Source organism: Labrus mixtus, chromosome 18 (assembly GCF_963584025.1).
Source record: "Labrus mixtus chromosome 18, fLabMix1.1, whole genome shotgun sequence".
Taxonomy (NCBI): Eukaryota; Metazoa; Chordata; class Actinopteri; order Labriformes; family Labridae; genus Labrus; species Labrus mixtus.
Window position 1 is genome coordinate 11,478,178 of NC_083629.1, and position 10,951 is coordinate 11,489,128.

General features: G+C 38.6%; 1 protein-coding gene across 1 annotated transcript; it reads right to left on the reverse strand.

Moving 5' to 3' along the window:
• Nucleotides 1-4,091: 4,091 nt before the first annotated feature.
• On the reverse strand, nucleotides 4,092-10,551 carry LOC132993296 (adhesion G-protein coupled receptor G5-like). The gene is made up of 17 exons (XM_061063053.1): nucleotides 10,332-10,551; nucleotides 10,158-10,241; nucleotides 10,010-10,066; nucleotides 9,762-9,923; nucleotides 9,414-9,449; nucleotides 9,239-9,313; nucleotides 9,027-9,129; nucleotides 8,763-8,916; nucleotides 8,516-8,647; nucleotides 8,294-8,404; nucleotides 8,159-8,198; nucleotides 7,896-7,996; nucleotides 7,539-7,660; nucleotides 7,174-7,439; nucleotides 7,012-7,102; nucleotides 6,635-6,918; nucleotides 4,092-5,670 (listed from the first exon to the last, which is right to left on the reverse strand). Exons 1-17 carry the CDS (start codon nucleotides 10,426-10,428, stop codon nucleotides 5,612-5,614), a joined length of 1,974 nt encoding a protein of 657 aa, XP_060919036.1. The 5' UTR covers nucleotides 10,429-10,551; the 3' UTR covers nucleotides 4,092-5,611.
• Between the last annotated feature and the right edge of the window lie 400 nt (nucleotides 10,552-10,951).

The window sequence follows — 10,951 nt, forward strand, 5'->3', positions numbered from 1 at the left end:
GCTCCCCTGGGTGTTAGATGGAAGAAACAAAGTTTATCACACGAGGTGTTTACTGATATCAGATCCCACATATATCCCGCATATACACATATGCCATAGAGACAAAACTTTTTCAGATGTTACACATTAAGAATGGAGACACAAAACTGCTCTCACTTCCTTTAAGATTTGACTTAAGAAAGAAATATTCCCTGAAGCCTACTTCAATTAAATTCAATAATTTATCACGCACACCATTGACATTAAAGGGTTGATAGGATCACAATAAAGACCTCCTTTTTATTTCACACATCAAGGAGACATTGAGAAAGTAATGGTTGCCATGTGTCTGGCCACCTAAAGATTATCAGTCAATTATGCACTTCCTGTTTACCTCTGTTTTGGTCTGCAGCAACTCCTGAGAGATACAGCTCTATTATATGGATGCTTTAATGTGTATTTGCCTTCAGGAGCAAGTCACCAACTTTGTCAGTGTACATTTAGTGCATGTAGTTTACAGTGAGTATATCAGAGCTTTTTTTTTCTGTAGGACGGCACCAAGAGAAGATGACACCACAAAAACATCATAATGATGTGCTAAAAGACGTTAAAACGCCACAGGGCGAAGAAGAGATATTTTCCATAATAAGCCACTATATTCTTCTACTTTTTAAAAAACGTTTTAAGTAATTCTTAAGGCTCCTTTGGTGATCTTTTAGTTTGTGTTGATTAGTGACCCATGTGGACAAAGCTGTAATCTCTCTGCTGCTTATGTAAGGAGTTTCATCACTTTGTCTGACACCTCCCCCACAGCAGCACTTTCAGGCATTCAAAATAACAATAAGAATAAAATCAGTCTTGATGCTGATGATCTATTTTGCTTGTGTAGATCATATAGAGACGTCAATGTTTATTTCAGGCTGTTTCATAACTTGGTAAAAAAAAAATCAAGTTTTGGTTCCACCCCAGCCACTAAGAAAGTTGTTAAGCTCAAAACAAACCAATGATTAAATAGTTAAGTTCTCGGGTCAGACTGAAGATATTTACCGAAAAATCAACTGCAGAATAAATTAAACTGGAGATGCAAATGCTCTGACTGATATTTATCTTCTAAATCCTGCAGCTTCAAACCAGTATCTGAATTAGCCCCATGTAGTAAACTTTGTGTAATAAGCATTGTGGGAAAACTTGCACCATTTGTGTGAAGCAAATACCACAACTTCACCAAGTGTGAATTTTAAAGGCCAGATGACAGCCAAGTCAATCGTGAAGCAAACTAGGCGCAGTGTGAGTGAATCAAGAAAAACTCGAGCTTCCTAACCATTAACTTTCATGTCCCTTCAGTGTCGGATCAAACTGGTAGTTATGAGGTCTGGATGAGGAAATACTTCAGAGTGCTGGCAGCAGTGTCGTTTTAAAGCCAAGGATACCGAAGTCTTGCATATAAATTACGCTCGACATTATTTACATATGTTATCAATATCAGATGATGACAACTCTTTTTATTTATGTATTGAGCTTGCTCATAGGAGTCGCTGGTGAAATAAAGTCAAACTTTTATTGCCGCCACTGAAGGTTACTTTGCTTGTGGGTTTGCTCAGTGTAACAAACATCATAAATTCTCATCTTGCTTCCATTATTATTCGTTCCTCTCCGACGGTTAAACAGACATTACCGCAACATTCTTTGCACTGTTGCATGCAAAACGTGCAACAACACTCCCTCCGCTCCATCTGTGTGATAGAGTGCTTGTGATAAACTATGTGACATTTGATGGACAGATCTGAAAGTGTTAGACGTCTTTAGCGTTCTCCATTGTCATTGGGCACTCTGCTTCACAAAGAGGTGAGCGATGAGGAGCTGCTAAGGTCACGGGGTGGACAAAGAGACACCCCCTTTTTCATGACACGAAAAGGGGAACAGTCCTTCCTGCTGTTGCACATGACGTGAGAAGGGGAGACGGGAAACTGTAGGGAGGAGAAGCTTGAAATCCAGAGGTCAAGTTTTGGCTCTGAGTGGTCGCGCCCCTTGGTCCCCTCCTGCTCCTTTTCCTCTTCTCCCCTTTCGAGACCTCCTCCGCTCCCTCCCCATCATCTTCCCTCGATGAAAGATGTTAATGAACAGCAAAGGCAGAGGTCGACCCAGGCGAGACAGTTCATCTCAGTCAGGTGCTGCATGTATGCCTGCAGCCATCTGGTCCCCCCCCCTCCCCTCCTCCTCCTCCTCGTCCTCCCTGCCAAATTACAAAGCAGTGTGTTGTCCGGAGATTTTACCAGTAACCTGAAAGCACCTTGGATTCTTCCCCTTTGTTTTCCTGTTAGAAAAGGGGCCTCGTTTCGTGCTTCTCGCAAAAGTAACACAGTTCTTACTGACACGCTGCAACCACTCATCATAAATCTGCACCCTTAACTACGGGCCCTCAAATCTATCAACTGAATGCTTGGGAGTCTGGGGGCCACGTTGTGACATGTGAGGAGGCGGGGGCACTCAGTCACGCAAGCGCTGCCCTGCGCCTGGACCTCTGCCTGATTTTACTGCAGCCAGCAGGGAAACCAGACGCTACAAAGGCCCCGGGTCCACATCAATTTCACGAGCTAAGTTACTAGGAAATAAATCATTTTGAGGATTTATGAAAACGGAGACAGGAGAGAGGGGGGGGGGGGGGGGGGGGATGGAAGGAAGTGTGCCCTGACCCAAAGAAAACGGTAGAACAGAGGGGCATAAAATAGCCCAGTTAGCACTCTAAACCTGGAAGAGAAGAAAGGGTCGAATGATGGTTACTCTAAGTTGATAAAAAAAAAAAAAAAAAAGCAGTTGGAAATGATCAAATGGTTAAAGAAAAGTATTTAGAAGCTTAACTAATCATATTTCCCCCAGACACGCAAACTCTCAGTAACAAGACTTCAGGCTTTATAGGTCATTTGAGATTGGCAATTTGTCTTTTACAGGGCAGGAATCAGTCCAGACTCTGTTTAATAAAACACATGCAAAGTCAATATCTACTTTCTTTCACCTGAACTACACCAATCGTAAAACCCGACCGATTCTCACTCTTGTGTGATTAGGAGCAGTGTTTTTATTATTCCTGTCTGACTTAAGATTAATGAACTCCCATCAAAAGGAAACCAAGGTAGGAAGGACTACATTGTGGAAATGTTGCACTTCTCCAAGAATAATTCTCCAGCTTGGACTGATTGTAACTTTTTTTTTTCTTCTTCTAAGTATCATTTTTCGAATGAGCATGTTACAGTGAAATGTTTTACTATCCTTTACTGTTGAAGAGGCAGTTTTTTTTGTGTGTCTCCATGCTGTCTTCAAAAAATGCTTGGTGCTTCTCTAAGCCACTACTGTGCACATGGTTTCAGACTGATATCAATTAAAAGAGTTCTCAGTTCCCTCTTCAGAAGAGACACATCTACACATGTTTGAATTTTATTCTGGCGGCCACATTTTCAATCTTGTAACAGACAGTTTTATGGGATAACGTGAAAACTGAAAACTCTTCACCCAGTCGGAAATGATTAAGATTGGCACACTTCTTGAAACCTTCTCATGCAGTGTCAACACCAGGGCTTCTTTTTTGTTTATTTCTGACAGATGTCTGGATTTTTATTTTATTTTTTTATGTAGAAAAGCAGCGAAACCACACACAAATCATAATCAGTGTGTGGGCAGCACTGTTGATTTTTCACTTTTTTAATTAATGATTAAAAAGCAGTCATGTTGATCTTTGTCTAAAATAAGTCCATATGCCTGGGTTGTCAGTGCTATAGTTCTTGGAGAGGACTTCTTTTAGGACCTCAGTGCTGTGATTTGTCTTCTATTTTTGCATGGTGATCTGGGATGAAGACTGTACTGTCGCTAAACCAGAGAGCTGTAACATGTAGACACACACAGGTACATCACAGAGGCCCGCTGTGCTCTGTATGAATGGCCTTTTTTGGGGGGGCCACACAGATCAGATGTGTATGGCAGTAATTACCCTGCTTTTTGGCTTGCACGCTGCGGTCATTCAGAAGATTAATCAGTCATAGATAAATAAACGCTCTTTGAATGTTGCTGCCCAGCTCACACATGCCCAGACTGCTGTAAGGAAAGATAACTCACCAGTCTATTTTGGATACAAGAAACTGTATTTTTTACTTTATTTTTCCAGACAGTGGAAGTTTAATTTGCAAAAGAAAGACCCAAAGTCAGCTGTTTTAGTCCTGAAATGCTGCCTCAAAGCACATGTCTTACCACAGTTCACCAAAATAAACCTTAACAAGCCACCATGTTGAAAGAAATAGGTTCTAAAAATACGAGACGTCAACTTTAAAAAAAGAATACAAATTCATTCAAATATAGTGGAAATAGCAAAGAATGCTATTTATATATCTACAAGTTATATTGTGTACAATTTAAAGATGCAATCTGATAGCTACGGAGCCCCTGAAGTCCCAAAAAGTATTATAATTACTTTATATCGCACAATATATATAATTAACTATAATTAAGCGCACAGAATTTTTTTATTTACTTTTTGGGACTTGAGGGGCTCCGTAAGGCGCCTTTATTTACTGTCAAGAAAATATGAAATACAATATCTTAATCACACACAAAAACCATTTGATAAAAGTTCAGAATTTAGTTAACAAAGTGAACCTAACTTATTAAAGGAAGTGAAATGTGTCTAAAAATACAGTGGACATAGTAAAGAATGCTGTCACCTAATAGTTATGTATCACATGTAATATACCATTAAGAAACTATTAGTCAAAGTATAGAGAATATGAAATACCTAAGATCTTAATCACACCAGTTATGAAGAAAAAAACTTAAAAATTATGCCATAACAGCTCAAAAATGTGATGTACTGTAGTTTGGCTAGGTACACTTAAAAGCTATAAGAGCTCATTAAATACATATTCTAACAATATTTGCAACCTAACGCTTTGCCCTGAAGCCTCTTATCACTATAGGTAGCCATGAGCTCACATCTCGTTGACTGTTTAAGGCTCTACTCACAGTGGATACTGCTCTCTGTAGGCTCACAGTAATTATCTGCAGGCACGCAAAGCGCTAAGATGCCTACCTCAGATCCTAACGCTGTAAAATATGTGAAAGAAAGACTTCCCGTGCACCTTCTATTTTTCTGCAGTTTTACCACCATTCCACATGACAGCCACATCAGTCATAAAGGAGGAAATATATGACTTCCTAAACATTTACACTCTGCATTCCAGTGTATGACCAGGCTTTTAATTTATGAGCCCTGTGATTTAATCTTGAGTGAATCACAACCTTCTCCGCATGTTTCACAGTGAGTCAGACAAGGCTTCTGTTTAAACGCAGAGTCATCCGCACAAATGACTTCCAGGAGATTACCACATCTCCTCAGACAGTGCCTGAGAACATTTCTCAATGAAGGTAATTTCAGATTAGCTTTTTATCAGGTCAGGGTAGTCATCCAGTCAAAAATAACACAAAGTAGGAGAGTTTGCAGGGACGAGACATCTACTTGATTTAGTAAAGGGAATGCTGCCCTCTTGTGTCAGGCACAGAGAACGTTCTGTTCCCTGTTTGAAAGCTGCACAGTTCTTCATTGATCTGGAGATGAGGTGATTGTGTTAGTTGCTGCTGCTGCTGTGGACTATGGAACTGCTGTTGTTTCTTTACTGGAGTTGTAATAGTAGATGAATAGAAAGAAGCCTGTAAAGATAAGGTTGTAGATTACAGACTTTATAACATTCTTAAACTTTAAAGAAATGTTTGCTTTAGGAATAAAAGGGTTGGGCAGTTTCACAGGAAAGTGTCATTTGAAAATATTTACATTATTCAGAATTTAAAATCTTTTTCAGACCATCAAGGACATCATGCAAATTGAAGTTGAACCAGTAAAGCTACCAGAATGAGAAATCTGGTTTTGTTAACTAAAACAACCTAGAACAAGTAGTTCAAAATGCTTTGTCAAACTTGTAACATATGTGACTAAATCATTATATGAAAATATATTGAACGATTGATTGATTTAGGACAGTGCACATTACTCAACCTATGGCCATCAATATACATCAAAGCAAATATGCCGGAATGAACACAACCGCTGGAAAAGTCGAAATTTAAAAATATTTTAATCGGCCATTATTCATTGGAAAGTGCAAGGAATGCATGTTTTGGTTGGAGTGCAATACCCCCATCTAAAGTCTAGGTGGGGGTATTGCACCAAACAGTATTATTCAACTGGTGAGAAACCTTCAAAATAAGATGCATTAACATCACGCAACATTTATAAAGAAACAGTAATGAGCAATACCTATGACATATTGACACCTTGTCTATTGATGGTTTTTATTTAATATAGAAAAACAAATTCATAGTTGACTAGAAAATCCTTATTCTGAAATTACACCTGAGATCTTTACCTTCCTAAACAAAAAAAAACACAAGAAATTATATATTATAATGTTATAAATCTTTTTTTTTATCATCCTACTACAACCAAAACTGTGAAGAAAACTTTTATTTAATGGCCCATACTTAAAGTTTCAGTAACATCACGTCAACTTCACAAACAGTCTCAAAGGTTATCTTACTACATGAATCACTGTGTTAATGTAAATGTAGTTGAACTACTCCCCAACACTCACTTACTGAGGCTGTTTGGACTGTGTACCTTGAAAGGAGTTGAGGATGGTGAAGATGTAGTAGGAGGCTACAAGCAGAGGTCCATGGCTGAAGAAAGCAAAAGCCCAGGTGATGCCGAGCAGCAGGAAAAGACCCAGGATGGAGAAGGTGTTTGTCTTGATGGAGCTGCCGCCCGTAGTTTTACCTGTTCTGGCTTTAAGGGGAAAAATCTTCCGCACAGTCAAGATGAATATAGTGAAAGTGAAGATGAACACAATGGCATAATAACCAATGTTCACTCCCTGGTGGACAGCAGCATCGGGGATCCAGCACCTGAAAATCCACAACGAAATAAAAATCCACCCACAAACTTAAAAAAAACAAAAAAAAACATTTTACACTCTCTGAGAAAAATCAGTAGCTTACATTTTTGCAGAAGTCCCATCATCGGCAGAAATGACCAAGTAATTGTATTTCCTCAAGGCGAGAAGAGGAATCACAACTACAGCCGGTGTGACTAAAGGAGAAAGGTTATTAAGTTTACACATGTTTGTGTTGTATGAATTCAGTGTGGTTCTGGTCTCTTACCCCATCCCATGACGCACAGCTTCCCCATGTAGAGTTTGATTTCCGACTGGAGCTTCCCCAGAGTAAAGTAGAGGTGCAAAGCTTCCATGAAAAACCAGGTTAAAGTTGCCAACATGGTGTAGTGCATAAACGCTGCAATTGCCACACATGCACCAAAGTTCCCTAAGTTTGCAATTTTGTCGTTGATCAGGAAGGACAAGTTGAGGTTAAACATGGCAACAAAAAGGTTCATCAGGATCTGAGTAGCTTGGCTTGCTTTCCCTCTCCTGTGTGATGATATGGGCCAGTATTAGAAAAAAATAAATCTTTAATGTGGTGAAGACTCATAAAAGAGAAAAAAAAGAAAATGCAACTAAATTCCTCACCTGATGAGACAATGCATAAAAATGGCCGCTGCTAAGAAAAACATGGACAGGCCACAGCCGACTGATGTGATGTGGGTGAGAGACCTCAGATGGGAAGAGCTGATGTTTCCAGGTGGAGGAGACTGAATTACCGAAAGAAAAACAAAAGTGAAATTAGTTGTTTTTGATTTGTTATTCTTTGGGGCCATTTGGCCTTTAATGGACATGAAAGTTGAAGAGAGACAGGGAATGTCGTAAGGAGTGAGGTGGAGGGATGAGATAGCGATGAGGACTTTAACCTCTGTACATTGGACACACATAACAATAGGCCATCTGGCATCCCACAAGTTGAATTAGTTAGTAACACCTTTGTCTTACCAACAAAATGGCGAAAAATGTCAGATGAGAGCACTGGCACGTGATGCTCTCATTGGTCTCTTTCAGGTGGCAGCCATCTTCAGTCCATATTGGATCTTTTCCTGTTAAGACAGATGACGCTACAGCACTTAAATATATAAATATAATTTCACAATATTATTTCAGGGGGTTATGATTATGATAAGACTGAGACCTGCTGTCAAACAATTTACCTACAAGATTTGTTGTTGGATGCTAAGTATAAAAAAAATGTCTTACAGTACCTTTACCATCCCAGGATCTGCAAGAAGCCACCTTTCCTTTCTGTATTGGAACGAAACAAGAAGACTCAGTATATCCGTTGGTTCTGCAGCTAAACATTATCATCCCTTTGTATGTTCTTTTGCTGTGTCTTTTACCTTGTCCACATTTCTGAATTGAATGTCTATGGTCTGCGAGAGATTGGATATTTCTGCTCCCATTTCAATTCCCACGACCTCATTGTTAAGAATAGAACTGCTATTGACATCCTGTTAGACATGAAAACAACTGACTGTTATTGGATTGGTAAAGTAACATAATTATGATGGTTTTTATTAAAGCTATCTTGTAATAATACATAATTAGGTTTTGATTTTTACCTGAAACACTCTTGGAATAAGTAAAAAGCCAAGAAATGAACCATTTTTTTTTACTGCCATTTCAGTGGCCTCTTTAGAGACCTGCACCAGTAGTAACATTCCTGCGCTCGAATCGATGTTGTCCTCAACAATCTAAAAAAAGGAGACCATTATATATATACATACCTATATTAACAAAAGATTATCAAATAATAAGGGTGTTTAACCCAATTTCTGTTTTACTCTTTATTCAGGAAAAATTGTGTACAGATATATTTGTTGATGTGATGCCAATATTGACGCTTGTTGGATCCTTTGGTGGGAGTTTAGTGATTATCCCTCTGATTTCGCCTTTTTTAATGGCCCCTGTCCTGCAATTTGTCATCTGTTCCAACACGGATGAGATATTCTTTATAATATTTCTGTAATAGGAACACAAGATATTTGATCTTTTCCAGTTAACTCCAAACAATGCCACATCAAAATGTAGCTGCTCATTCCAATGGATTGCATGACACTGTAAGATACTTACAAAGCAGCTTCCAGGTTGGTCTCAGTGCCAGTAACACACTCTATCGACGGGTCGGGACACAGTTCCTGCTCAGGTGGTTTACTCGTGTTGGGGTTTGTTTCTCCTAAACCAGCATATCAAGTCACCACCATGCACATGCTCACAAATAAAAACACTTACATGTTTCATACAAAATGTTCTCATCTTAAAAATGATAAAACAAATAATGAAACCTTGGTAATTTTCTGTGACACAGAATGAATTTCTTCCCCTGTGGTCGTTTTTGCTGAAGCGAATGTTCTTTTCACCTAAAACATATATAGACATGGAAAAATAAGATATGACTTGTACTATTGGTTCAGGTAAATATGTGCTAAGATGACAAGATAGAGCTGTTAGTAATTTTACCCTTGTTCAAGCACTTGTGAATGTTAAACAGGGAGCCTGCAACAGAGGTAAATGTGTTTAAGATAGTTGGTGGAGAGAGGAAACATTCACAGTAGACGGAAGAATTCATATTTTTTCTGACCAGAAGGGGGCAATCTCTCACTGCTTTTGTCGTGTAAATATACCTCATATTATTTAAAAGGACATCATCTCTGTAAAAAGTCTTACAATACATACGATGACATTTCTATAAAGATTTTCCTTATTTTTCAATGAATATCAAGGTTTAAGTTTTAGAATTGACCGGATTAAATCAGTCTTAATATAACTCAACCTAATGTTCGCCCAAAAAGAGGGTTGTTTGCAAACCATTCTTTGAGTCTTTGTAGAACTTTGATGGGGTACACTGTGAGAAGTCTTGATCTGCGGCCATCTGCACAATATCTTGGTTGCACAGAATCTCTTTATCCATAATTAAGCTGTTTCCGCTAATTTCAAAGTTGCAGTTGAATTCGTTGTCATTACAACATCCTAAAAACACAAAACACACAAATTAAATGAAAGAAATGGCCAGGAAAAACAGATGTTTTGTCGTAACTATCACATGGCAGCTGTACCTTTTTTGTCTGTATTGATACTGAAACAAAACCTTCTTCGATGGACTATGACGACTTCTGAAATATGATGGGAAACAGCATTTTACTCTTTACTTGTCTCCATTTTCAGTTGAAAATGTATTTTCTATTACATCATTGGTTAGCTTACCAGTTGGAAAGACACAGTTCTTATCATCCATATTTGTTTTGTTGACAAACAGAACATTTTGAAGTCCGCCGATCTCATTTGTGTCTAAACAAACATCAACATGACCATTAAATGTTTATCCGTAGATCAGGTGAAAAATGATATTGTGAAAAACAAACTGTTCTGTTTTCTTACCAGAGCTCTCACATATGTTGTTCATGAAGAATATCCCACAGAAAAGGATCAACTTGCATACAGACACCCAGCCGTGCTTTATATGCAATAGAATCATCCTGAGGAGAGAAGACAATGTGAAGTAGATTAAAGGATTATTTTGTTTAAGATCACCAGAAGATGTATCTTTCTATTTCTTCAGCTTCCATTTGTGGCTACGCCCCACAGTGGCTCACATTAACTGAACAGTTATGATATTTTACTGAAGATAACCACTGATGTGTTTTCCATTTTATTTACCTTGCAAATGAGAGTGTCAGCTTGTCTGCTCAGTAAACAGCTAGCAGAATGCCACAGGGTGATATGGACTGAAGTGTATTGTTCAGTGTGCACATAGGCCGACTCCTGAAATGAGTAGTAGCCTTTTACTCCGTTTATGTTCATAAGTACAGCAAGCAGCAGAGGTTTTACTTTATAAGTGTTTTGTCTGTGTAAATCAGGGAATCTCCTGCGGGCTAATCCTCTGTAAATGTTGTTGGTTAATGTAATGGCATTTAATCAAGTAGTTATGAGTTAAGTCTGAAAAAGAAGGGCTTTTCCCATCAGCCTTAACTGAACGCCTCCTTTGAGTGTCTGTTTAC